The sequence below is a fragment of the Prinia subflava genome, chromosome 2 (assembly GCF_021018805.1).
Source record: "Prinia subflava isolate CZ2003 ecotype Zambia chromosome 2, Cam_Psub_1.2, whole genome shotgun sequence".
In the NCBI taxonomy this organism is placed as follows: Eukaryota; Metazoa; Chordata; class Aves; order Passeriformes; family Cisticolidae; genus Prinia; species Prinia subflava.
Window position 1 is genome coordinate 851,273 of NC_086248.1, and position 27,686 is coordinate 878,958.

Here is a 27,686-nt window from a genome sequence, read left to right on the forward strand (position 1 = left end):
CAGCAGCCCCAGGAAGGGCTGAGAGCCTCACCTGCCCTCCAGGTTCCAGCACAGCAGTTTAAAACGTCAAAGGTCTGTGCAAAGAGCTGAGAGAGCTGTGAGTGAACTCAAACCACGGCTGGGGAGGAAATTCGGCCTTCAGCTGAAATAAGCTATCTCCAAAAGACTGGTTTCACTTTCACACTCTGCTACAGTAAAAAGGCTGATTTACGGGAATTCGCTGATCCTGTTGAAGGTGAAGCCGCACCCAGTTAAGAGTCAGGGCTGCACAAAGAGGGGCTGTGCTGGGCTTCTCCCATCCCAGGAGCTGCGGGACACCGAGGGAGAAGGTAGGGCCCTGGGGATGAGCTGCGGATGATCTTGTCGGTCTCCTGCCTCCTGTTGCCGCTGTTTTGGCACGGCTGGGAACATGGCAGGGCAGGAGAAGAGGGGTCTGAGGGCAGGGGAGGGCGGTGTCTTCTCCTCCGTGGGCTGCAGGAAGCCGCCTTTGCTGGCAGCCGCTTTGGGGGAGCTCGGGGGAGCCGTGTGCGCTGCGGGGGCTGAGCTGGGAGAGGGGCCGGGGTCAGAGGTGGGGCACTCCCCTGAAGGCAGGAGCGATGGGACTGATGCTGGGGGAGTTCCTGGCCCCCTCGCCCTCCTTCGGGAGCAGGACAGCTCCGTGGTGATGAGGGGCAGGCACGGCACATCCTGCTCTGTCTCCAAGCCCGGGGATCAGTTCTTCCTTTTCCTCCCCACGCAGGGAGGGTGGGATTCTCCTCTCTCACAGTCTAAGTGTCACCACCCAAATGCTCTGGTTCCTGGCACAGCCCCACAAAGGCAGCAGTGTTCCCAGAGCCCCTTTCCCTGGGGCAGCGCTGGGGAAAACACTCTCGGAGGCTGTTCCCATTAAATGGGGTGCAGTCATTCCCATGGCAGGTCCTGCTGCCAGCCTTGCTGCTTCTCTCGTTGGCTACCAAGGAGGAACTCGATCCCGGAGTTATGCCCTGAATGTGCTTAGTGCCTCTCTGAGGGCACTGACACAGTCACACGGGGCTTTTTCCCTATTCCTGAGGAAAATGGGAAGCCGTGCAGGGACTGCCAAGGGTGCCTGGGGGCAGGTTGAGGATATGGCTGGGCTGGAGTTCATGTTGTCCAGGGCAGCTCCTGACTCCTGAGAATGAAATAGCTCTGGCAGTGCTCTGGTGGGAGAGAATTTGGGAGGGGACAGGGCTGGGACAAGTGGCTCAAGTGGACAAGCTGCAGCAGTGACCCTGAGCCTGCAGTTCCCTTCCTGAGCAGCCATCCTGCACTGGGGCTCTGCTGGCCTGGGAGCAGCTGGACATGTGCCCAAAGAAAACAATTGGTGTCTGAAGTCCCTCCTGTGCTCTGCCAGCACACCCAGCTTTCCTCTGCTGCTGAACTGCCCTGATCTCAAACTTTTCCTGCTTCTGCTTTCCCTAGTGGAGGAGAAGAGTTGGCCTCCAGTGCTCCCTGGAATGAATCCTCACTGCTCATGGTTTACCCTCTCCTGTCTGCTCATCTTCTTTACAATTTTTGGACTTTGCTTCCTGGTGTTCTTCCTCCTGATCTCTTGAGGTGCTTCCCTTCATCTTCTCCACACCCTGCTGTGAGCCCCAGGCCTGCCACTGCCGCTGTGCTGTGTCCTGTGATCTGAGGCCCTCGGCTGCCGGTATCTGCTGGGAAGCCAAGGCTGGGAGCAATAGGAGCATCTGCTGTGAGGTGAGTGAGGGGAATCAGAGCCCATAGCCCTTGCTCAGATTGCCCAAATCTGCAGGGATTCCCGAGGGAAAGCTAGTCTGGAAGGCTCTGGAAGGGTGCAGGAGGCCTTGGATCTATACCTGAGTCCAAGCTCCTGGGATCAATGTCTGTGCTGGTAAGAGTGTTGTGGCCTTGGCAGCATGCTCAGAAAGATATTTGGTAAGAAATAGATCTCTGCAGTATCCAAATGAATTCTGACTGGGACAACTTTCAGGGTTGTGTGACAGTGTAAAAAACCCCAAAGGTTTAATGGCAGGTGTCCAATGGAAGTACCAGGTCTGTTATGGTGAGAATCATGGAATGGCCTATGGAAGGGAAGGTGGAAGGTCTGGCAAAAGACAGGATCAAATGCTTTACTGAAATCCAAAAGGCTGAGATTAACTGGTTGTCCTTGATCAACTCCATGGGTTAATGTGTTGTGGAAGGAAATTTCGGTTGACAAACAGGACTTCCCCTCTTGAGTCTTTAGTGGCTGTGACCCATGACTGCCTTGTCATTCAGGTTTTTTCAATAAAAAGTGACTGGCAGTGATGGACCAGACTGGTTTAAAAAAGGTGTTTGCCAAGGAAGGCAGGAAACTTCCTGGAATGCAGAATATGACCTCCTCCTCTCCATATTGTTATAGGTTTGTATTTATGGGTCTTTCAGGCAAAGATATGGTAAAGGGAATAACAGGTATTTACTACAGTAGATATATCTATATCTATATCTATCTATATCTATATCTATATCTATATCTATATCTATATCTATATCTATATCTATATCTATATCTATATCTATATCTATATCTATATCTATATCTATATCTATATCTATATCTATATCTATATCTATATCTATACCTATATCTATATCATCTATACCTATATCTATATCTATATATCTATATATCTATATCTATATCATCTACATCTACATCTACATCTATATCTGTCTATATCTATACCCGGAGAAACAAACACCACCAGCAGTAATGAGCAAAGCCAGAAACCCAATCCCAGCCTTGTCTCCCCTGTCAGGCACCGCCCCTTCGGTGCAGTTCCAGGCACAGACAGCAGGGGCACTGGTGGATCCCGGCCGGGCAGGACGAGTGCGATGATTCCTCCACGGCTGCAGGGGGCGCTGTGGAGCGAGCTGGGCCACCTCTGGGCCAGCAATGGCAGCTCGGGGCCAGAGGAGAGGAGAGTTGGCTTCTCCTGCACAGCCCATGGGGAGCAGCCGCTCTCAGTGCCCCTGAAGAGCTGGAGCAGGGAATCCAAGTGTAGCAAAAAAACCCCAAAGAAGTGGGGCTGGAAGGGGTACTGCTCCTTTGCACGGCTCACTGGATGTGGCTCATCCTGAGTTGGGGGCTGGTGGGGATGGGGGTGCTCCCATCAACGCAGCACACACCAGCTCTGGGCTCCCAAGCAGCAGAGGAGCAAAGAAGTAGGCTGGAAAGACCTGGTCATAGTGCCGAAGCAAGAAAAAACTGGGAGGGGAAAAAAAGAAAAAAAACATAGGGCAGCATGAACCCAGGTCAGACTCACTGTGCTGCATGGCCCCTGTGTTGCTCACCTCTGCTGGAAGGAAGAGCAGCCCCTGGCCCCCGACCCCACACACAATCCTGGGCCACCCTTCACCCATCGTGATATTCCTGAGTCAAGGGGGGAACAGTGAGAACTCCAGACAGAAGCCAAACCCAAAACCAAACTGGCTCTGGGATAAGAACCATCCCCAAGACAGGACCCCAGCACCTTCCAGAGGCGTTTCCCAGGGGCTCTCTGTAACTTGCCCTGAACAGCCTGAACTCCTCTCCCCTCAAGGCCAGGATTGAAGATTTGCTCAGACTTTTCCTCCTGTCACCAGAGGTTTTTAATCTCAATGCCTCTGTGGTTGCGGTGGCTGAGATGGCCACCAACAGGCACTTGGCTGAAGAGACCCTCTGTGCTAACAAGCAGCAGGTCACAGAGGGCACTGCTTAGAGTGGGCTCCCAAAGTCTCCAGTCTCTCCTGATGGGCCCCCAGGATGTCCCGGGCACAGCTATCGGCAGGGACAAGGTGGATTTTCCCCTGCACTGGGGTGGGCCCCTGAGTGTGCCAGGAAGCAGCTCCTGGCAAGAGCCGTGAGTGGGGCGAGGGAGGGGCTGTGCTGGCAGCTGGAGCAGGAGCACAGCTCAGAGCCCGTGTGGCCGTGCTGGGCGTGGGGGGAGTGTGTCTGGGGAGTGTGAGGTGCCCATGAAGGGAGTATGTCAGTGCTGCCTCTGGGTGCTGGGAGCAGCAGGCTGGGCCAGGCAGTGAGCAGGGCAGGCGTGGGGGTGGGCAGGGGGTGCAGGATGCAGGCAGGGCTGTTGGATGGGCACAGGGGCTGTGCCAGTGCTCCAGGGAGTCAGGAATGGCCCTGTTTTTCTACACTTTTGTCTTGGTTTGGAAAGACAGGTATCTGACAGGCAAAACTGGAGTTTCCCTTGGAATGGAGAATGTAAAACCTCCTCCCTCCAAATCATTACAATTTTGCAATTAGGAACTTTCAGGCAAAACTATGGGAAGAGGAGTAACATTTCTTTACTAGGAATATTTAAAATGCAAATGCAGTAATACAAAAAAACCCCAAACAACAACAACAGGCAAGCAAACAAACAAAAGTTCTAGAAAACCCTGATGGCATCAGGAATACAACCTGACACCCTGTTGGCCGGGTTTTTGGAAGCAGTCCAAATAAGTCCTCCTGGAGTGACAGACGTGGTTCTGTTGGAGTAGAGATGAGCCTGAAGTGGCGGGGAGATGAGTATGGTCTTCCTTTGAGAATCCAGAGGAAAAGAGGATTCTCTGCTGTTCTGAATCTCAGGATTTATCCAGGTAGGAATGCTCGGCTCCTCCCACTGGGTGGAGCATCTCAGAATGGAATGATTTAATTTTATCAGTCATGTGGTGAGCCTTAATTAATAGCATTAATTAAGCCCATTAATAGCAGATATTCCCCTGGAGGGAAGATAGGTAGTGGAAGAGATTAGGAACATTACTCCCCTGGTTTTAAAAGCTGGCTCATTAACAGAAGGCATCCACCACCCTCGTCCCTGGAGTTACAAGAGATAAAGGAAAATAAAAAAACCATCTCCCCAACTGGTTTCAACAGATGAAATAGAATGCACATTTTTTGGTTACATAGCCCAAGAAAACTTGTGAATTGGGGAGTTTTGCTGGGAGGATGTGGACGAGGGTGAAGGCAGCACCTTGTCCAGGGCAGGCTGTGTGGCTGAGTGAGTCAATGTGTGTTGCAGTGCGTCTCTGTCTGTCTGTCTGCGCTGTCTCTAGGATACACCCTCAGCTTCAGGGTTGATCCTCCAAACAGGAAAGCAACAGGCAAATCCAGTGTGCTGGGAAGGAGACCCTGGCTCTTGTGCCATCCTAGGCTGGGCTCCTCCAGCCAGGTGGGAGCAACCCCTGGGGCTGCAGCTGCTGCTGCAGAGCCTGGCAGGAGGCTGGGGCCTCTGACAGCACCTCAGGGAAAGTCTCTTTTCTTCCTCCACAGACATGGCTTCGCAGCAGGACACACAAGAGAGGGATGCAAAGGCACAGCTCCTGGCAGAGGAATTAGAGAAGGAAGGTCTGGATGCCGGATACTGGCTGCCCAAGATGATGCAGATCCTGGGAATCAAGAGCAGAGAAGCCCTGCAACATCTGGAATATACAGACTACATCAGGTTGGTGTGTGAAGTGCGGCACCAATGGGAGAAAAAGGCACTCCAGAAACTCCTGAACATGAGAGACAAAGTGCCCTCCATCAATGTGGAACGGATCTTCCATGCTGAGCAACCCCTTCGCACATCTGCCAAAATCACTCACCTTGAAGGGCTCATCAAAACCCTGCAGCAAATGAAGGAGCACATCAATGCTTTCACTGACGCATTAGGAAGCTCTGCTTCTGCTGTTCATGAAGGAAAGAAAAAAGCCACCCTGACCCCCAACCTCGCTATTTCTGCCTTACTCCAGTCTGTGCTGGAACGAATTCAGAAGGAGGTGGAACTGTTGGTGCTCTTGATTGCAGCCAGCACAGGGTACCAGGTGGAAAGCAGCACTTTCCAGCACCTCCTTGGACACCCAGAAATTCAGTACATGGCCAAGGAAATGGAAGAGGCACATGAGGAGTACATGAACCTGAAGGAGCAAGATGCCGACAGAGCTGAGGCCTCCCTTCTGCTGACGGGTCTGACTGTGACACCAGAAAGTCAAGAGCTGTCCCCTGAGCAGAAGAGGGAGCGTTTAGTTTTCATGGAAGATCACATGAAAGGCTCATGGTTTACACAGATAAAGAATCTCCTTCAAAAACACAGAGAGGGCACAGACTCGGAGATGCTGGAACGGGACTTGCATTCCTTGATCAGTGGGAGCTTAGATGACAAATGGGATGAAGAGAGGATGCAGAAAATACTCAGAGACCTGGAAGACACTTTTGCAACAAATGAGCCCCCCAGTCAAGCCAAGTCGAAGGCAAACGGCAGCGAATCCAAAGCAAATGAAGCCACTGCAAACCCGAAGTTCCTCCAGTTGCTCAAGCGCGTTGGACTCGAAAGTCACTATCCAAGAAAAATGGGGATGGGAGATTTCCACACCATCAACAAGACATCTCTGCAGGACAGCCAGCCCAGCCAGGACACAGAACTGCCAGGTTACTTCTTGCAAAGGCTGTTAACTGTGGATTACCAGGTGAGGTACCTGACTAGGTGGGACGAAAGCAACCCAGGACTTGCCTCTGTGCCAGAAAATGCAGAGCAAGAGGATGAGCCATCAGACTCCTTTGAAAACTTTCTTGATGATTTGAAGGAAGCAGCCCCTGCATGTGCAAACAGGGATGGCCATGTGCACCCCATGGACCTGCAGATGGCCATTTTCCATTGTGCTGATGACTTCCTGAGACAGACCCTTGCAACCAAGCTGGCGTTCTGCCAACTGGCCCTGCCTCTGCTGGTGCCCAACCCGTGCACTTCACACATTGAGTTCCTGCTCTACGCCCTCAGCCAAATCCAAAGGAGCTGGAAAGAGGTGGAAAAGTCAGGAAAGCAGGCCGGAACAAAGAGTTACAACAACAAACTCATCTTTCAGGCACAGACACCCATCGTGTCCTTCTTCCGCATTGGCAGCTCGGCCTCCTCTTCCAAGTCTCAGCTCCTGAACGCTCTGCTGAGCAGACGCAAACACGACACTTTCTTCCACCGCCACTGCAGAGGCAGCACCAGGGAGCGTTTGCTGATGGAAGGGGTGGTGGAGATCGCCTGGTACTGCCCCCGTGGAAGCCCCGATGACACCTTTGAGTGCTGCGTGGCTTTCTGTAACCTGCATGGAGACGCCAGGGATCACGGAGCACAGCTGCAGTTCCTGCAGGAGATATCTGCTGTCAACGTGGCTCTTGTGTCCGATTTAGAACACTTGGACAGCAGGGGGAAAGAACTTCTGCAGGGCCTGTGGCAATCACAAAGTCCTTTGATTTGTCTTCTCATGGATAAGGAGAAAGTTGCAGCTGGCAGACACAGTAGAACTATAACAATAGGGATCAAGAACAGAAATGAAGCAGAACTGATGGAACAGCTGACCAAGACAATTGGGAATCTTCTGGAAGGGTCTGATCCACGTTTCAGCCTGGATGCTTGTGTGGACAAAGCTCGCCAGCACGGATTCATAGTGGATGCAGATCAACAGGCGTGTGTGACAGCCAAAGCAAAGGCAAAGGAGCTGGTGAACCTTCTGAAGAAAGAGAAGCTGTCTGAGATCAAATCCCAGCTGCTGCCACTTCAAGGAAAACTGTGGAACCAGTGGTGCAAAAAGGACAAAGAACTCACTCGCTTGCAGGAGAAGGGGGACAAGAGCATTGAGCACCATCGCAGCCAAATTGAATATGAGAAGAAAGCACTAAGAAGAAAGCAACTGGAGCAAGCTTTCCCTCTCAACCCACTGATGAAATCATTCCTTGGCTTTCTCCATGCACAGGCAGCAGATACCAAGAAATACTTCCTGCAGTGGATGAAGGTCTTGATGGATGAGCTGTCCTGCGGTCACCTTGGAGAACTGAGGAGAGACTATCATAAGTTATGGTCTGAAATCCAGGCAGGAAAGAAAAGCCAGGAAAATACCAGGGTGAATGCTGAGTTGCAGAATCAACTGGATTCCGTCTCTGAAGAACTCAGAGATTCATCCATTGGTCTGGAGCACCTTCTGAGAGAGGTAGGACAGATTTATGAAGCTCTGGAACTAATGAACTCCAAAACTGAGAGTTTTGTAAAACTGCCAGAAATTGCAGCAGAGCTGATGGTTTTGGGTTATCCCGTGGAGCTGATGGATGGGGATGCTTCTTACCTGCCCTTGCGCTGGGTGGGAGCAATCTTTGACAGCTTAATTGAGAGGCTGGGGGACAAACGAGTGTTTGTGCTCTCTGTGCTTGGCATCCAGAGCACGGGCAAGTCCACCCTGCTGAATGCCATGTTTGGTCTGCAGTTCAACGTCAGCGCAGGGAGATGCACCCGCGGAGCCTTTATGCAGCTCATCCCAGTGGGCAAGGAGCTGCAGCAAGACCTGGGCTTTGATTTTGTGCTGGTGGTTGACACAGAGGGACTTCGTGCTATTGAAGTGGCCAATAAACAGTCCCTGAGCCATGACAATGAGCTGGCCACCTTTGTCATTGGTGTTGGCAACATGACTGTGATCAATGTCTTTGGAGAAAACCCATCCGAAATGCAAGATGTTCTCCAGATTGCTGTGCAAGCTTTCCTGAGGATGAAGAAAGTCAATCTTTCCCCAAGCTGCCTCTTTGTCCACCAAAACGTGGGAGAAGCAACTGCCAAAGAGCAGAACATGGAAGGACAAAGGCGTTTGCAGGAAAAGCTGGATGAAATGACCGTGGTAGCAGCTCAGCAGGAATACTGTGACATCTCCTCCTTCAGCGATGTCATTGGCTTTGATGTGAAGACCCACATTCAGTATTTTGCTCACCTGTGGGAAGGAAACCCCCCCATGGCACCACCCAACCCCACCTACAGCCAGAACGTCCAGCAGCTCAAGAGCAAAATCCTCCAGGCTGCCAAGAAGCAGTCACAGCGCAGCATTTTGAGGCTGTCGAGCCTGAAAGATCGTATTGGTGACCTCTGGAATGCTTTGCTGAATGAAAACTTTGTTTTCAGCTTCAAGAATTCCCTGGAGATTGCTGCCTACAGGAAACTGGAAAGTGCCTTTAGTCAGTGGACCTGGAGGCTGAGGAGTCACATCTTAGACGTACAGATGAGACTGGACAACAAAATTCGGAATGGGGACTTGCAGAATGTCCCCCGAGAAGAGCTTGAAGGGCTGGTGAAAGAGACAAGTGATGCCATTGAGAAAGAAGTGGAAAAGTATTTCAGGGAAGACAAAGACTGTGAGATACTTGTGCAGTGGAAATCAAGCACAGAGCTGAAGCTGAAAGAACTAAAAGAGACTCTTCTTCATGAAACGAAAAAGAAATGTGAGACTCTTATTGAGCTACAGAAGGAGCAGAAGAAACTGGATGCAAAGAAGTTGGAATATGAAGATGAGCTCCTGAGAAGGAGTAGGGAGCTGGCTGTGACTCTGAAAGGGAAGAGCCTCAGTGAGAGAGAACTGAGAGACCACTTTGTTTCTGTCATGAACCAGTGGATTGCTGAAGTCTCCCGTGCTTCTTGTCCTCCAGAACGGGTGGATATCGATACAGAAATTGAAGATGTCCTTCTTGAGCACTTTAAGGAGCCGGGTTTCCATGAACGGATCAGGTCATTTCCCAAAGGTAGAAGATTTTCTTTTGACAAAAAGAAACATGTAATGAAAAAAAAGCATTTTGGTATCACCACTAGGAAGATTTCTGAAGCTGATGTGATCAACTTGAAGGACATCACAGACAAGATCATAGCGCGTGTGATAGCAAATATTGATAAAAAAGAACAGGAGCAATGTGATTACAGTCCAAATTTTATCCATGAAATACTCAATGAAGTACAGGAAGGTGTGAACTCTGTCCACAGTGATGCAAAATGTTCTTTTAACAGAGAGTACAGCATAGATTTGTCTCTGTATCTGTGCAAAATGGCAGCAGAAAGGTTTAAAGTCATGCATGAAGCATTCCAAAAGGCAAATGACCCAGGTGAGTACCTGAGCAGCAAGAGGGAAGATTTCTTCCAATGCTTCCAGATTTCCTGCCAAGGAGCCACTTCCATCACAAATTTTGCTGTTTTCCTTTGTAACAAGATTGAACCGGCTCTTCGCCGGGCAGTCTATGAGAGGACATCTAAAGACATTGCTGAGGACATGCAGGGTAAATTCCCAGATTTCCAAGGCAACAGAGCCAATCTGGAAGTTTCCATCCTGAGATATCTGGCAGAACAAGAAAATTTTGAGTATTTCAAGCAGTACCTTGAGTTTCCAAAGGAGTTTTTTCAGAAATACCTTGAGACACGAGTGGAGAGTTACTGTTTAGATGGGAGTAGGAGGCTGGAGAAATTTTTAGATTCCTCCCTTAATCTTCTCTATCGAAACATCTTGTCAGCTGTTGCTTTATCAACCCAAATTGTCAAAGACAGAAAAGACAGAGAAGACAAAGTCTCTCTTTGGCTGGATGAATTTTGCAGGGAACTGACAGAAGTGATCAGCTTGCCCAGAAGTGACCTGAAGGGCCTTGAGCACCAGGAGGTCACAGACATTGAGTTCCTGAGCAGTGCCATGGCAGAAGCTCTGGCTGCCCTGAGGGACAGGCTCATGAAAGAATTTGCTGTTGCTGATATGAGCTCATTTTCAAGACAGCCTCACACCATCCTGGCAGAGCAGTTTTCAGGGTGCTGGGAACAGTGTCCCTTTTGTGGGGCTGTCTGCACAAACACCATGCAGGGACATGATGGAGACCATCAGCGGGTCTTCCATCGCCCACGAGCTTTTGTGGGAGCCAAGTGGCGTAAGACAGACCACCTGGTCATTGATATTTGTTCCAGCCTTGTTGCAAGTGATGGCTTCTTCAAAGTTGCTGACAGTAAATGGATCCCCTACAAGACATACCATGATGCTGGAACCCGTTTTTCCACTTGGAAAATTCTTCCTGATTCCTCCATGCAGGCGTACTGGAAATGGTTTGTGTCTCATTTCAGGACACAGCTGGAAGCTTTGTACAATGGGAAATTTCAGGGTAAAGGAGAAATCCCTGTGGCGTGGCGGAGAATTACCAAGAAGGAAGCACTGTCCGAGCTGGACAGGCGTTAGGTGACATCCATGGGAAGGAAGAACCACAGCAGCTTTGCAGCTTAGGAGAGCTTTGTACCAGGGTCTCCACAAAATGCAGTTCTGATGATGATGCTTTCAAGCCCAATGAAGACAATGGTATCCAATTGCTCCGAAATTTGGTAAAATAAGGCACATTGCTGTGCCTGTCACTCAGCAACTCTCTCGCTTCATGATTGTTGGGCACTAGATTTGATTATTTTTTTACTTATAGAACTTTCCCCCTATAATTTGCTTGGAAATGAACTACTGTCCACTTGTAGGTACTTAAGCAGAACAATGGGGCCAAAGGAGAGGAGATGTAGCACTGGGCGACAGGGGTTTTTTTGGGTTTCAGGAGTTTCTTGGGCTGGGGCAGCTGCTTGCTTTTGCTCTCAGCTTTTCGGAGGGAAGACGGCCAGGCTGCTGCTTGGGAAAAAGGACTTGCTCCTGCTACAGAGGTGCAGCTTGGTCCTGTTTCTTCTGGTGTGAGGTGAGCCTCTGCTCCTGGTGTTATGAACGAATTCTCAGTGAGTGTGGATGCTCCAAAGGCTGCCCCTGTGTAGCTGCCGTAGCTCAAGATGTGGCGGGGTTATGTCTCCAGAACTCCTGAGACTGCTGCCGCTGCCCCCAGCCCTGACAGATCTGCTGCCAGGCCCCCGCCACGATAGGCAGGGCCCTGCCCTGGGGAGATGCCTTGGCGACCGCCCGGAGCCGCTGCAGCTGCTGGTGTTGTGGCCCCTGCCCCTGGGAAGCGGGGGAGTGCCGAGCGTGGTTCTGTGGAGCTCTGGAGGGGGCAATGGGAGGTGCCGGTGCTCCGGCGCCTCAGACACAGGTGACCTCCTGTCCCTGGTGGGGCTGGGCAGCCATCCTGTCGGTTCTGCATTCCTGCATTAGCATGTAAAAGCAAGGTGATTGTCCTAGCTGTGCCTACAGTAATCGGAGCTTACCTAGTTCCCCTCCCATGCTGCCCACTTGAGGAGGGCATATGCAAATAAGACGAACACACAGCACGCTGGGAGAGAGTTCTTTGGGAATGAAAGGCACCCCAAAATGGAAGATTGGACACAGTGAAAAGATCCAGGTGGTGCCCTGGCCGAGGAAGGAGTGGACGCATTCCCCTGGCCTGGTTCGAAGACTCGCCATAATCTATTAAAAGTCTGAATGGAATGGGAGCGGGACAGCTCAAGTGACTGAGACAGAGAGCGGCAAACTCTCAAGGTTTTTCTCTGAGGGTAAAAAGCTGATGTCTGCTGCTTTGCACTCCAGTGACAGACCTCCATTGCTCTGCCTCCTGAAGGTTGACCAGAAAGAGCTTCCAGCTGTTCCCATGGGAACAAGGACTCGGCACCTACTGCTGGCAGCTGAGTGATGAACTGGGACAGCACCTGCTCCTTTGGATTGCAACAGGGGCATGAAAAACTCCTGTCGGACCCTACCATCCAGCTGATGACTTTAATAAAGAGCTGATCACTGTAATAAAGAGCTGAATATTAATAAAGGCATAAGCCCTGTTCTTTTCACTGGGAGCAGCCACTGAACTGGGACCATGTCATCTCCTGCCTCACTAAAAGAGGGGCCTGTTGTCCCACGCCCCTGCTGCTTCTTGGGCACTGCTCTGAGTCTTTGTCACTGCTCTGTGGCCTGCACCCCCTGCCTGCCAACACCTCCCGCGTCTTCAGCCACAGCTCTGGAGTTCCTGATCCAGCTCTTCCATCCCTTCCCGTCTGGGACAAAGCCGCCATAACCGCGTGCTCCCCGAGCCAGTGCCACAGCGCCCTCTGCAGCTGCGGAGGGATCATCGCACCTGCCCTGCCCACTGGGTGCCACCAGCGTCCCTGCCGGCTGTGACCAGAACTGCACCAAAAGCGAAAGTGCCTGTGGTCAGGGAAGCTGGTACTGGGTTCCTGGTTCTGTTTATTATTAATGCTGTAGTTGTTGTTAGTTTGCCTTGTTAGACAAACTAGTAAAAAACGGGTATTCCTACCCCCATCTCTTTGCCTGAGAGCCCTCTTCATTTTCAAAATTATAATAATTTGGAGGGAGGGGGTTTGCGTTCTCCATCCCAAGGGAGGCCCTGCCCTGCCAAGCAGACACCTGTCTTTCAAACTAAGACAATGATAAAACCAGAATTATCTTGCCCTCTTGCCATAAACATTTCCCTCTGCTTTGTCCTAGAGCCAACCCAACTTCCCCCCTCTGGAGGCAATCAGCCTTGTGGCCAAACCTGAGCCAAATGGCAAGGGCAAGGGCAAAGGGAGCACCCCAAGCACCCCTTGCATCAGCTGCTGTGAGACAAGAAGGGACAGTGCCCCTTTATCCTGCAGTTTATCCTGCAGCAAGGAGGTGTCCTGCTCAGAGAAAGGGCCGTGGGACCTGAGGCCAGCTCCATGCTGGCTGCAAGCTGTTCTGCTTGGTTTTGGGTGTCATCCTTGCCTCCCTGACTGCAGCCTCCTGGATCAGGTGGGGCCGTTCTCCCAGCAGGAGCTGTTGTGACTCTGGTCTCAGGAAAGCAGTGACACAACCACCCCAGGGCTCAGGCAGTGCTTTCACTCCCTGTCTCTGAGGTGCTGTGTCTCTGTCCAGGGTAGCTGCTCCTGCTCAGGTGCCTGGGGCTGCTGCCCTTCCCTCCAGCCCTCAGCTCCAGTAGGAGCTGCTCCTGCCCTTGGCCTGTCTGCTGAGCAAAAGCCTTTGGAATGCCCCATGGAAAGAATCCTGTCTGCCAGCACCTTCTGCAGCAGCCCTGGGGCTGTGCTGGTGCTGTCCAGGCAGGCTGGTGGCACCGGGGCCGTGCTCTGGAGAAGGTGGCACCAGCTGGCTCTGCCCCAGGGAGCTGTGGGGGCTTTTGCTGTGCAGGTGCTGCAACCCCGCTGGCGATGCGAGGACCAAGCCCTGCTGGAGAGCTGGCTGAAGGGCTGCTCCAGCCTCATCCCCTGCAGGCTCTGCTAATAAAGGAGTGGATTTGGACAGCGCTGCTCTGTGTCTCCTTTGTGTTCAGGGGAGCCACAGCTGGGGGTGACTCGAGCTCTGTGTGCTGCAGACAGGCAGGGGGCAGGGGGTGGCTCTGGGTGAATTCCTTGGGCCTGAACAACAGGCCCTGCCTGAAGCCTGGATATTAGGCCTTGAGCCGAAGGTAACCTGTACAAGAAGCTTCCAACCAAGTGTGATATGTATCCGCACATTAAGGGAATATTATTAGCTGTGTGATAAATGTACAAAGGACAGCTAAGTCACTGGAAGGGAAAGTAAGCAAAAACAAAACCAAAGAAAACGCAGACAATCAAACCAGATATTAATTGAGAACTTTCTAGGGGAATGTTATATATCTGAGATATTTAAACATCTAAGAAAGCTGCATTGCTCCCAGATTTGCTATAGCATATGTGCATCTTTATGCACACAGACAGAAACAGTCAGTGCAAGCAAGGTACCCATGAAAAATTCCCCCCAGAGGTCACTGAAATCCTGGCTTTGGAGTCCTTTGCATCTCCTGTTGGGTGAAGGGTCGGGTCTTGAGGAGTGAGGGTATTGGCTCAGGACATGTAATGTTTTGGTGATCCTCCAAGACCAGCAAATCTGAGTGTTTGCTGCTCTGAGAGGAGTCCCTTCCCCAGAGGGACATTGCTGGTCACAGCCCACTGTGGTCTCAGGTTTATAGAACTGCTGTTTATAGGGTCACAAGAGAGCAGGCTGCAGTCATAACAATGTTTCATCATGGCCAGAGTTTGGGTTGGCACTTTCTCTAAAAGTGTGAGAACAGGGATGCTTTGCCATTCAGGCCAGAGCAATATTTCCCAAGGCTGGTCATAAGAAAAGCAGAAGCTTGTCAGCAGTTCCTGGGAGCAGACTGTTTCTTAAAATCTCAGGAAGAGCTGAGCCCAGCTGCTGTTCTCAGTGCCTAACAAGCATTTCCTCAGCTCACACTGCAGCCTGGAAAGGAGGGAGGTGGGGGAATGCACCACCACAATCACACTACCATTTTATCACTGCTGAAGCAAACTTCTACATGATGTAACATAAAGAAACTTGTGGAAGATGAGTTTCTGCATAAATGTATCTATAACAATGCTGCAGTGCTCCCTGTGCTCCTTTTCCTGATGGAGCAGCAGCCCCAGGAAGGGCTGAGAGCCTCACCTGCCCTCCAGGTACCAGCACAGCAGTTTAAAACGTCAGAGGTCTGTGCAAAGAGCTGAGAGAGCTGTGAGTGAACTCAAACCACGGCTGGGGAGGAAATTCGGCCTTCAACTGAAATAAGCTATCTCCAAAAGACTGGTTTCACTTTCACACTCTGGTGCAGTAAAAAGCCTCATTTACTGGAATTCGCTGATCCTGTTGAAGGTGAAGCCGCACCCAGTTAAGAGTCAGGACTGCACAAAGAGGGGCTGTGCTGGGCTTCTCCCATCCCAGGAGCTGTGGGACACCGAGGGAGAAGGTAGGGCCCTGGGGATGAGCTGCGGGGCCGGCAGCAGCAGCGAGCGGGATCTTGTCGCTCTCCTGCCTCCTGTTGCCGCTGTTTTGCCACGGCTGGGGAGATGGCAGGGCAGGAGAAGAGGGGTGTGAGGGCAGGGGAGGGCGGTGTCTGCTCCTCCGTGGGCTGCAGGAAGCCGCCTTTGCTGGCAGCCGCTTTGGGGGAGCTCGGGGGAGCCGTGTGCGCTGCGGGGGCTGAGCTGGGAGAGGGGCCGGGGTCAGAGGTGGGGCTGGATGGCTGCGCTCCCCTGAAGGCAGGAGCCATGGGACTGATGCTGGGGGAGTTCCTGGCCCCCTCGCCCTCCTTCGGGAGCAGGGCAGCTCCGTGATGATGAGGGGCAGGCACGGCACATCCTGCTCTGTCCCCAAGCCCAGGGATCAGTTCTTCCTTTTCCTCCCCATGCAGGGTAGGGTGGGATTCTCCTCTCTCACAGTCTGTCACCACCCAGAGTACTGGGGTCCCTGCAACAGCCCCACAAAGGCAGCAGTGTTCCCAGAGCCCCTTTCCCTGGGGCAGAGCTGGGGAAAACACTCTCGAGGGGCTGTTGCCATTAAATGGGGTGCAGCCATTCCCATGGCCGGTCCTGCTGCCAGCCTTGCTGCTTCCCTCGTTTGCTTCAAAGAGGGAATTCGAACCCAAGTTATGCCCTGAATGTGCTTAGTGCCTCTCTGCGGGCACTGACACAGTCACACGGGGCTTTTTCCCTATTCCTGCAGCAATGGGAAGCCATGCTGTGATTGCAAGGGTGCCTGGGGGCAGGTTCAGGATGTGGCTGGGCTGGAGTTAATGTTCTACCGGGCAGCTCCTGACTCCTGAGACTGAACCAGTACTGGGAGTGCTCTGGTGGGAGAGAATCTGGGAGCTGACAGGGCTGGGACAAGTGGCTCAAGTGGACAAGCTCCAGCAGTGACCCTGAACCTGCAGTTCCCTTCCTGAGCATCCATCATAAACCGAGGTTCTGCTGCCCAGGGAGCAGCTGGACATGTGCCCGAAGAAAACAATTGGTGTCTGAAGTCCCTCCTGTGCTCTGCCAGCACGCCCAGCTTTCCTCTGCTGATGAATTGCCCTGGTCTTGAGCCTGTGGCTTTTCCTGCTTCTGCTTTCCCTTGTGGGGAAGCAGAGTTTGCCTCCAGTGCTCCCTGGAATGAACCTGCCATGCTCATGGGTTGCCCTCTCCTGACTGTCTGCTCTTCTCCTTTAGGATTTTGGGCCTTCCCTTCCTGGTGCTCTTCCTCCTGAGTTCTTGAGGTGCTTCCCATCTTCTTCTCCACACCCTGCTGTGTGCCCCAGGCCTGCCACTGCTGCTGTGCTGTGTCCCCTGAGCTGGGGCCCTCGGCTGACGGTGTCTGCTGGGAAGCCAAGGCAGGGAGCAACAGGAGCATCTGCTGTGAGGTGGGTTAGGGGAATTGTTGCAGTGCATTCCCCCCTGGGTTCCCCAGGGAGAGAGAGATGAAGGGGTTGGATTAAAGCCTTTAGAAAAACTAAAATATATTAAGCCACGTAAATATGAAGTAGAAGTTTAGACTCTAGTTCTAAGTGAGTATACTCTAAATGCCTTAAGAATCAGTCAGCCAGCACAGGGCTCAGAGTCCTGAGGCCTGATAACCTAGCTTTAGACATAACGAAAACATTTTAGAACATCACTCACAGTACGAGGTAGAGCAAGTACAATTCTTATGTGAATGAAATAGAACATTTTACGTGAATAGATATGCTATATGATAGAGCTTTTTACGTTAATAAATATGCTATACGTGTAGGTTTTTGTGTAAGGATTGATACCAACTTTTGTAGTTTTTTGTAGTTTCCCATACTTTCAAAATTAGATTTTGATTGATGTAGAGAGAATGTTTTAGAATTGTGTTCTTAGTTGATTGGTCAACCTACAGATAGGGACATGAATATGCATTTATGGTTTATGGATAAAAATCTCCTGGTTTTGGGACAATGGTATCGATTCATTGATTGTTTGACGATCGATCCATCCTCTTTCCATCTGCAACAAGAGAGAACGGGGCTTTGCCAGGGGGCCGTGGCCAGGGAGCTGTTGCCAGGACTTTGTCAGGTATTGAATTGCTTGGGGGGTGCTCCTGCCATCTCTGCTGCTGCTGCTTGAAGGGTGCAGCTGTGGCTGCTGCTGCTGCTATGGCAGTGGCTTTGCTGTTTCTGCTGCAGCTGCAGGGAGTGCTGCTCGGGAACGGGACTCTGGGCCAGATGGGACTCTGGGCCAGGAATCTGCCTCTCCCTGTGGCTGGGACCCCTCGTCCATCTGCCTCTCCCTGTGGCCGGGACCCCTTGTCCATCTGCCTCTGCCTGTGGCCAGTGCCCCTTGTCCATTTGCCATTCTCTGTGGCTGGGACCTCTTGTCCATCTGTCTTTCCCCTGTGACTGGGGCCCCTTGTCAGTTTATTCTTCCCCGTGGTCAGGACTCTCTATCAATTTGCTGTTACACCCTACTGGGACTTTAAGCTTTATGTCTTTTAGTAAGACCACATGTTTAGAACTCTTGCCTTCGAGACTGATGCATTTATATAATAAACAATTTCGTAATAATCAGCAAGATGCTCTTGGCCTTTTAAGACCCTAAACCCATGAACAGCTCAACACAGAATCACAGCCCAAAGCCTTTGCTCAGATTGCCCAAATCTGCAGGGATTCTTGAGGGAAATCTGCCCCTGAAGGCTCTGGAAGGGTGCAGGAGTCCTTTGATCTATACCTGAGTCCAAGCCTCTGGGATCAATATGTGCGCTGGTAAGAGCGTTGTGGGCTTGGTGGGATGGAAGCTGAATGCTCAGAAGGATTTTTTGCAAGGAATAAATCTCTGCAGTATCTAAGTGAACTGAGATTGAACTGAGACTGGGACAATTTTCAGGGTTGTGTGACAGTGTCAAAAACCGCAAAGGTTTCAAGGCAGGTGTCCAGTGAAAGCACCAGGTCCATTAGGGTGGGAATCATGGAACGATGGAATGGCCTGAGTTGGCAAGGATATACCCATGTCCTGGGAGAGGCAGGATCAAAAGCTTTCCTGAAATCCAAAAAGCTCATGTTAACTGGCTGTCCTTGATCAACTCCATGTGTTAATGTGTTGTGGAAGGAAATTTCGGGTGACAAGCAGGACTTCCCCTCTTGAGTCTGTAGTGGCTGTGACCCATGACTGCCTTGTCCTTCTGGGGTTTTCCAATAGAAAATGACTGGTAGTGATGGACCAGTACGTGTTTAAACAACAGGTGTCTGCCAAGGAAGGATAACTTTTTCTGACTTAGAGATGGAGCAACTGAGAAGTGTTTTGAAAACTTTTATTCCATTTTCAGTCTCATGTGAAGGGTGAGACAATACAGATGTTGTAATTCACACCATCACAATCAGAAGCCAACTATTTCCTAATTACAACACATTACAAGCATTTCTTGGCCTATCAGCTTTTGCTACACAATGCTGTAAATGCCTTCAAGACGATCATCTAAAATTACCCCTCCTGGGTCCTACTACAATGCACCTTCCATAGTTCTATTTCTCCAAAGTATCTGGTCTTATTTGCAAGACCATCCTTTGAAACTTGTTTCTAGTTCCATTTCTCTCTCAACAATGTCTGTCCTATTCCACGGCATTTCTAAGTCAGCATATTTTTTCTCAGAGTTTGCATACAGATGCACAAGACTATGTGAGCCTTCCGTCAGGCTTTGAGAATTCTCTACAAATCCATTTCCCACAGACCTGCAACTGCCAATCCATGCCAGAAGACACGGAGTGGGGCTGCCTAAGTGGGTGGGATGTGCTTCACTGCTCTGGATCCCCTGGGGTCTCCAGGGTGAGAAGCTAATCCCGGGCGAGGTCCCCAGTTGTGAAAAACAAGGTTCACTTTTCTGGTAAAATTTTAGAAGTTTAATAAAAGAGAACATGAGACAGGGCTAATAAAGCAAAGTATTAACAGGCAGGTTCTTGGCATTCAGCCAAGAGCACCCCTACTATCTTCAGAGACACTCCTTAAAAAACCTTTTCCATTCCATCAGCCTGTTGCATATTCATAAATCATTATGCATATCCCAACTTTTCCACAAACAACTTTACATATTCCAGGAACTGTTTAGCATGGCCCCTCCTTGAGTCCAGCTTTTTACAGAATGTGTGGTTTCTTAGCTGTGGTTTCAATCCATCTTCTTTATCACCTCCAGTTTGGGCTTAGGTCCATACTTTGTACAGATGGTAGGTGTTGACAGTTGACATAGCAGCAGCAGGGTCCTCATCATATGTTCACTGGATGTTATCCCAACCAAGCAGACAGTTCAAGCACACTATATCAGCTATTACCACTATGCCTAATTTTTTTCTGCTATTAGCAGAAATAAAAACTATATCCATAGAGCAAATCCATTTTAACATTAGACATATAGCATTCATCCTAATACTTATGAAACCCCAACAATATACTATGTGTTTATAACAGTTCCCAAAGTCTCTAGTATCTCCTGATGGGCCATCAGGATGCCCCAGACAGAGCTGTGGGCAGGGACAAGGTGGATTTTCCCCCTGCACTGGGGTGGGCTCCCTGAGTGTGCCAGGAAGCAGCTCCTGGCAAGAGGTGTGAGTGGGGCGAGGGAGGGGCTGTGCTGGCAGCTGGAGCAGGAGCACAGCTCAGAGCCTGTGTGGCCGTGCTGGGCGTGGGGGGAGTGTGTCTGGGGAGTGTGGGGTGCCCATGGGGAGAGCATGTGAGCGCTGCCTCCGGGTGCTGGGAGCAGCAGGCTGGGCCAGGCAGTGAGTAGGGCAGGCGTGGGGCTGTGCAGGGGGTGCAGGATGCAGGCAGGGCTGTTGGATGGGCACAGGGGCACAGGGGCTGTGCCAGTGCTCCAGGAAGCCAGGAATGTCCCTGGCTGTCTGCACCTGTGGATTGAGGAGCTCTGCTGGGAGGATGTGGACGATAGTGAAGGCAGGACATTGTCCCGGGCAGGCTGTGTGGCTGAGTGAGTCTGTGAGTGTCTGTGTTTGTGTCTCTGTGTGTCTCTGTAGCCTCTGGGATATGCACTCAGCTTCAGGGTTGAGCCTGAAAACAGGAAAGCAACAGGCACATCCAGTGTGCTGGGAAGGAGACCCTGGCTCTTGTGCCATCCCAGGCTGGGCTCCACCAGCCGGGTGGGAGCAATCCCCAGGGCTGCAGCTGCTGCAGAGCCTCTGCCAGGAGGCTGGGGCCTCTGACAGCACCTTAGGGAAAGTCTCTTCTCTTCCTCCACAGACATGGCTTTGCAGCAGGACACACAAGAGAGGGATGGAAAGGCACAGCTCCTGGCAGAGGAATTAGAGAAGGAAGGACTGGATGCTGGATACTGGCTGCCCAAGATGATGCAGATCCTGGGAATCAAGTGCAGAGAAGCCCTGCAACATCTGGAATATGAAGATTACCTTCAGTTGGAGTGTGAAGTGCGGCACCCCTGGGAGAAAAAGGCACTCCGGAAACTCCTGAACATGAGAGACAAAGTGCCCTCCATCAATGTGGAACGGATCATCCATGCTGAGCAACCCCTTCCCACATCTCCCAAAGTCACTCACCTTGAAGGGCTCATCAAAACCCTGCAGCAAGTGAAGGAGCACATCAATGCTTTCACTGACGCATCAGGAAGCTCTGCTTCTGCTGTTCATGAAGCACAGAAAAAAGCCACCCTGACCAGCAGCCTCGCCATTTATTCCTTACTCCAGTCTCTCCAGGATTGGGTTCAGAAGGACATGGAACTGTTGGTGCTCTTGATTGCAACCTGTGCAGGATACCAGGTGGAAATCAGCATTCCCCCTGGACACCCAGAAAATCAGGACATGGCCAAGGAAACAGAACTGGCACGTGAGGATTCTGTGAACCTGAAGGAGCAAGATGCCAACAGAGCTGAGGCCTCCATTTTGCAGACAGTTTTGACTGTGACACCCGAAAGTCAAGAACTGTCCTCTGAGTCTTCCTTGACTGATGGATCAAAACAGGAGTTCCTCCAGTTGCTCAAGCGCCTTGGACTCCAAAGTCACTATCCAAGAAAAATGGGGATGGGAGATTTCCACACTATCAACAAAACATCTCCGCAGCCCAGCCAGGACACAGAACTGCCAGGTTACTTCTTGCAAAGGCTGTTAACCATGGATTGCCAGGTGAGGTACCTGACTTGCAGGAATGACAGCAACCCAAAACATGCTACCGTGCCACAAACCACAGTGAAAAAACACCAACACTCAGACACCTTTGAAGAGTTTTTTGATGATTTGGAGGATGCAGCCCCTGAATGTGCAAGCAGGGATGGCCATGTGCACCCCATGGACCTGCAGATGGCCATTTTCCATTGTGCTGATGACTTCCTGAGACAGACCCTTGCAACCAAGCTGGCGTTCTGCCAACTGGCCCTGCCTCTGCTGGTGCCCAACCCGTGCACTTCACGCATTGAGTTCCCGCTCTACGCCCTCAGCCAAATCCAAAGGAGCTGGAAAGAGACAGAGAAGTCAGGAAAGCAGGCTGGAGCAAAAGGTTACAACAACAAACTCATCTTTCAGGCACAGACACCCATTGTGTCCTTCTTCCGCATTGGCAGCTCAGCCTCCTCTTCCAAGTCTCAGCTCCTGAACGCTCTGCTGAGCAGACGCAAACACGACACTTTCTTCCACCGCCACTGCAGAGGCAGCACCAGGGAGCGTTTGCTGATGGAAGGGGTGGTGGAGATCGCCTGGTACTGCCCCCGTGGAAGCCCTGATGACACCTTTGAGTGCTGCGTGGCTTTCTGTAACCTGCATGGAGACGCCAGGGATCACGGAGCACAGCTGCAGTTCCTGCAGGAAATATCTGCTGTCAGTGTGGCTCTTGTGTCTGATTTAGAACACATGGACAGCAGGGGGAAAGAACTTCTGCAGGGCCTGTTGCAGTCAGAAAGGCCTTTGATTTGTCTTCTCACAGAAAAAGAGAACGTTGCAGCTGGACAAGCCAGTAGAACTGTAACAATAGGGATGAAGAACAGAAATGAAGCAGAACTGATGGAACAGCTGACCAAGACAATTGGGAATCTCCTAAAAGGGTCTAATGTACATTTCAGCCTAGACGCCTGTGTGGACAAAGCTCGCCAGCATGGATTCGTAGTGGATGCAGATCAGGCAGCGTGTGTGACAGCCAAAGCAAAGGCAAAGGAGCTGGTGGACCTTCTGAAGACAGAGAAGCTGTCTGAGATCAAATCCCAGCTGCTGCCACTTCAAGGAAAACTGTGGAACCAGTGGTGCAAAAAGGTCAAAGAAATCACTCGCTTGCAGGAGAGGAGGAACAAGAGCATTGAGCACCATCGAAGGCAAATTGAATATGAGAAGAAAGCAGTAAGAAGAAAGCAATTTGAGCAAGCTTTCCCTCTCAACTCACTGATGAAATCGTTCATTGGTTTCCTCCAGACCCAGCCAGCAGATACCAAGAAATATTTCCTGCAGTGGATGAAGGTCTTTATGGAGGAGCTGTCCAGCAGTTGCATTGAAGAACTGTGGAAAGACTATCACAAGTTATGGACTAAAATCCTGGCAAGAGAGAAAAGCAAAGAAAAAAGCAGTATAACTGCTCAGTTGGTGAGTCGCTTGGATGCCCTCTCTGATGAAATCAAAGATTCATCCATTGGTCTGGAGCACCTTCTGAGAGAGGCAGGGCAGATTTATGAAGCTCTGGAACTAATGAACTCCAAGACTGAGAGTTTTGTAAAACTGCCAGAAATCGCAGCAGAGCTGATGGTTTTGGGTTATCCTGTGGAGCTGATGGATGGGGATGCTTCTTACCTGCCCTTGCGCTGGGTGGAAGCAATCTTTGACAGCTTAATTGAGAGGCTGGGGGACAAACGAGTGTTTGTGCTCTCTGTGCTTGGCATCCAGAGCACGGGCAAGTCCACCCTGCTGAATGCCATGTTTGGTCTGCAGTTCAACGTCAGCGCGGGGAGATGCACCCGCGGAGCCTTTATGCAGCTCATCCCAGTGGGCGAGGAGCTGCAGCAAGACCTGGGCTTTGATTTTGTGCTTGTGATTGACACAGAGGGACTTCGTGCTATTGAGGTGGCCAATAAACAGTCCCTGAGCCATGACAATGAGCTGGCCACCTTTGTCATTGGTGTTGGCAACATGACTGTGATCAATGTCTTTGGAGAAAACCTGTCCGAAATGCAAGATGTTCTCCAGATTGCTGTGCAGGCTTTCCTGAGGATGAAGAAAGTCAATCTTTCCCCAAGCTGCCTCTTTGTCCACCAAAACGTGGGAGAAGCAAGTGCCAAGGAGCAGAACATGGAAGGCCAAAGGCGTTTGCAAGAAAAGCTGGATGAAATGACTGTGGTAGCAGCTCAGCAGGAATTCTGTGATGTCTCCTCCTTCAGCGATGTCATTGGCTTTGATGTGAACACCCACATTCACTACTTTGCTCACTTGTGGGAAGGAAACCCTCCCATGGCACCACCCAACCCCACCTACAGCCAGAACGTCCAGCAGCTCAAGAGCAAAATCTTCCAGGCTGCCAAGAAGCAATCACAGCACAGCATTTTGAGGCTGTCGAGCCTGAAAGTTCGTATTGGTGACCTCTGGAATGCTTTGCTGAATGAAAACTTTGTTTTCAGCTTCAAGAATTCCCTGGAGATTGCTGTCTACAGGAAACTGGAAAGTGCCTTTAGTCAGTGGACCTGGAGGCTGAGGAGTCACATCTTAGACGTACAGATGAGGCTGGATAACAAAATTCGGAATGGGGACTTGCAGAATGTCAGCAGAGAACAAATTGAAGGGCTGGTGAAAGAGACAAGTGATGCCATTGAGAAAGAAGTGGAAAAGTATTTCAGGGAAGACAAAGACTGTGAGACACTGGTGCAGTGGAAATCAAGCACAGAGCTGAAGCTAAAAGAACTAAAAGAGACTCTTCTTCATGAAACAAAAAAGAAATGTGATTATCTTATTGAACTACAGAAGGAGCAGAGGAAACTGGATGCAAGGAAGTTGGAATATGAAGATGAGCTCCTGAGAAGGAGTCGGGAGCTGGCTGTGACTCGAATACGGATGATACTTGACTCTGTCCCATTGAGAGACACCTTTACATCTGTCTGGAACCAGTGGATTGCTGAAGTCTCCCATGCTGCTCCTCCTCCAGAACGGGTGGATATCGATGCACAAATTGAAGATGTCCTTTTAGAGTACTTTAAGGAGCCAGGCTTCTATGCACGGATCAGGTCATTTCCCAAAGGCAGAGGATTTTCTTTTGACAAAGAGAAACATGTCTTTAAAAAAGCACATTGTGACAGCCTCCCTCAGATTTCTGATTCTGAAGTCATCAACTTGCAGCACATCACAGAAAACATCATAGTGTGTGTGAGGGCAAACATTGATAAGAAGGAGCAGGAGAAACACGATTACAGTCAAAATTTTATCCATGAAATACTCAATGAAGTACAGAAAGGTGTCAACTCTGTCCCCAGCAATGCAAAATGTACTTTTAACAGGGAGTACAGCATAGATTTGTCTTTGTATCTGTGCAAAATGGCAGCAGAAAGGTTTAAAGCCATGCATGAAGCATTCCAAAAAGCAAATGACCCAGCTGAGTACCTGAGCAGCAAGAGAAAAGATTTTTTTCAGTGTTTCCAGATTTCCTGCCAAGGAGCAACTTCTATCATAATTTTTGTTGTTCTCCTTTGTGACAAGATTGAACCAGCTCTTCGCCGGGCAGTCTATGAGAGGACGGCTAAAGACATTGCTGAGGATATGCAGGGCAAATTCCCAGATTTCCAGGGCAACAGAGCCAATCTGGAAGTTTACATACTGAGATATCTGGCAGAACAAGAAAATTTTGAGTATTTCAAGCAGTACCTTAAGTTTCCAAAGGAGTTTTTTCAAAAATACCTTGAGACACGAGTGGAGAGTTACTGTTTAGATGGGAGCAGGAGGCTGGAGAAATTTTTAGATTCCTCCCTTCATCTTCTCTATGGAAACATCCTGTCAGCTGTTTCTTCATCAACTCAAAGTATCAAAGACAGAAAAGACAGAGAAAACAAAGTCTCTCTTTGGCTGGATGAGTTTTGCAGGGAACTGACAGAGGTGATCAGCTTGCCCAGAAGTGACCTGAAGGGCCTTGAGCACCAGGAGGTCACAGACATTGAGTTCCTCAGCAGTGCCATGGTAGAAGCTCTGGCTGCCCTGAGGGACAGGCTCAAGAAAGAATTTGCTGGTGCTGACCTGAGCTCGTTTTCAAGGCAACCTCACACCATCCTGGCAGAGCAGTTTTCAGGGTGCTGGGCACAGTGTCCCTTTTGTAGGGCTGTCTGCACAAACACCATGCAGGGACATGATGGAGACCATCAGGTGATCTTCCATCGCCCACGAGCTTTGATGGGAGCCAAGTGGGATGGTACAGACCACCTGGTCGTTGATATTTGTTCCAGCCTTGTTGCAACTAATCTTGAGTTCAGGTTTCATAACGGGAAATGGATCCCATACAAGAGATACCGGGATGCAGGACCTGCATGTTCCACTTGGAAAATTCTTCCTGATTCCTCCATGCAGGCGTACTGGAAATGGTTTGTGTCTCATTTCAGGACACAGCTGGAAGCTTTGTGCAATGGGAAATTTCAGGGCAAAGGAGAAATCCCTGAGGCGTGGCAGAGGATCACCAAGAAGGGAGCACTGTCTGAGCTCACAAGCGTTAGGCCGCATCCATCGGAAGGAAGAACCACAAGAGATTTGCAGGTTAGAAGAATTTTTCTTGAGACTTCCAAGAGAATGCAGTTACCATGACAACTCTCAAGCACAATGAAGACAATGGTATCCAATTGCTCCCAACTTTGGTGAAATAAGGTGTGTTACTGTGGCTCTCTCTCAGTAACTCCCTCGCTTCATGACAAAGCCAGAATCCTCTTGCCTTCTTGCCATAAACATTTCCCTCTGCTTTGTCCTAGAGCCAAACCAAACCCCCTCCTTGGGGTGATCAGCCTTGTGGCCAAGCCCGAGCCCAAGGGCCAGGGCAAGGGCAAAGGCAGCACTCCAAGCACCCCTTGCATCAGCTGCAGTGAGACAAGAAGGGACAGTGCCCCAAAGGCAGTTTATCCTGCAGCAAGGAGGTGTCCTGCTCAGAGAAAGGGCTGTGGGACCTGAGGCCAGCTCCATGCCGGCTGCAAGGCTGGCTGCTTGGCTTTTGGGTGTCATCGTTCCCTCCCTGATTGCAGCCTCCTGGATCAGGTGGGGCTGTTCTCCCACAGGAGCTGTTGTGCCTCTGGGCTCAGGAAAGGAGTGACACAACCACCCCGGGGCTCAGGCAGCGCTTTCACTCCCTGTCTCCGAGGTGCTGTGTCTCTGTCCAGGGCAGCTGCTCCTGCTCAGGTGCCTGGGGCTGCTGCCCTTCCCTCCAGCCCTCAGCCCCGGCAGGAGCTGCTCCTGCCCTTGGCCTCACTGCTGAGCAAAAGCCTTTGGAATGCCCCATGTGGAGAATCCTGTCTGCCAGCACCTTCTGCAGCAGCTCTGGGGCAGTGCTGGTGCTGTCCAGGCAGGCTGGTGGCACCGGAGCCGTGCTCTGGAGAAGGTGGCACCAGCTGGCTCTGCCCCAGGGAGCTGTGGGGGCTTTTGCTGTGCAGGTGCTGCGACCCCACTGGCGATGCGAGGGCCAAGCCCTGCTGGAGAGCTGGCTGAAGGGCTGCTCCAGCCTCATCCCCTGCAGGCTCTGCTAATAAAGGAGTGGATTTGGACAGCGCTGCTCTGTGTCTCCTTTGTGTTCAGGGGAGCCACAGCTGGGGGTGACTTGAGCTCTGTGTGCTGCAGACAGGCAGGGGACAGGGGGTGGCTCTGGGGCAGGGGCTGTGGCAGCAGAGGCTCTGCTCCATTCAGGGTCTCTGCTCCAGGAGCAGCTTCACTGTCTGCAGGGACAGCACAGAGGGCAGGAAGTCCCAAGCCACAACATCCAGGGAAACCAATGTCAGTGCCAGGTGCCAAAGAGGCAGCACTGGGAACCAAGCCTGGCCTGTCACACACACAGAGGGTTGAGAAGGTTGATCCCAGTGAGGTTCTGTGCTCTGGAGCTGCTCAGCTGGGAACCTGTGGGACAAAAGGGGAACGGGCCCAAACTCTGCCCAGCTCAGCCCTGGCCAAGCAGACCCAGAGCCAGTGACAGGAGCCAGAGCTGGGCTGTGTGAGCGTGTGCTGCAAGGGGTGAGTGCCAGGGACTAGGGACAGCTGGGCTGGGAGGGGATTTGGGTGGGGAATGTCTCAGTGCAGCTGCTGGAGTGAGTGGGGGAGA

At 51.1% G+C, this 27,686-nt stretch overlaps 2 protein-coding genes across 3 annotated transcripts; both read left to right on the forward strand.

The window, feature by feature from the left end:
- LOC134564063 (interferon-induced very large GTPase 1-like) lies at positions 1 to 27,644 on the forward strand. Its single transcript, XM_063422670.1, has 4 exons — positions 1 to 329; positions 1,441 to 1,719; positions 5,270 to 13,443; positions 26,636 to 27,644. Exon 3 carries the CDS (start codon positions 5,272 to 5,274, stop codon positions 10,981 to 10,983), a length of 5,712 nt encoding a protein of 1,903 aa, XP_063278740.1. The 5' UTR covers positions 1 to 329; positions 1,441 to 1,719; positions 5,270 to 5,271; the 3' UTR covers positions 10,984 to 13,443; positions 26,636 to 27,644.
- Positions 15,280 to 26,641, forward strand: LOC134564069 (interferon-induced very large GTPase 1-like). Of its 2 annotated transcripts, none has more exons than XM_063422684.1 (3): positions 15,280 to 15,412; positions 16,650 to 16,840; positions 20,676 to 26,641. In XM_063422684.1, the coding sequence occupies exon 3, from the start codon at positions 20,678 to 20,680 to the stop codon at positions 26,192 to 26,194; it is 5,517 nt and encodes a 1,838-aa protein (XP_063278754.1). In that variant the 5' UTR covers positions 15,280 to 15,412; positions 16,650 to 16,840; positions 20,676 to 20,677; the 3' UTR covers positions 26,195 to 26,641. The 2 variants fall into 2 exon arrangements, with proteins under 2 accessions (XP_063278754.1, XP_063278762.1); XM_063422692.1 differs by lacking the exon at positions 15,280 to 15,412 and adding an exon at positions 17,455 to 17,513 and having other exon boundaries at positions 16,544 to 16,840.
- Positions 27,645 to 27,686: the final 42 nt, after the last annotated feature.

Coding starts and splice junctions, on each gene's coding strand:
- LOC134564063 (XM_063422670.1), top strand. CDS start 5,272: ATGGCTTCGCAGCAGGACACACAAGAGAGGGATGCAAAGGCACAGCTC.
- LOC134564069 (XM_063422684.1), top strand. CDS start 20,678: ATGGCTTTGCAGCAGGACACACAAGAGAGGGATGGAAAGGCACAGCTC.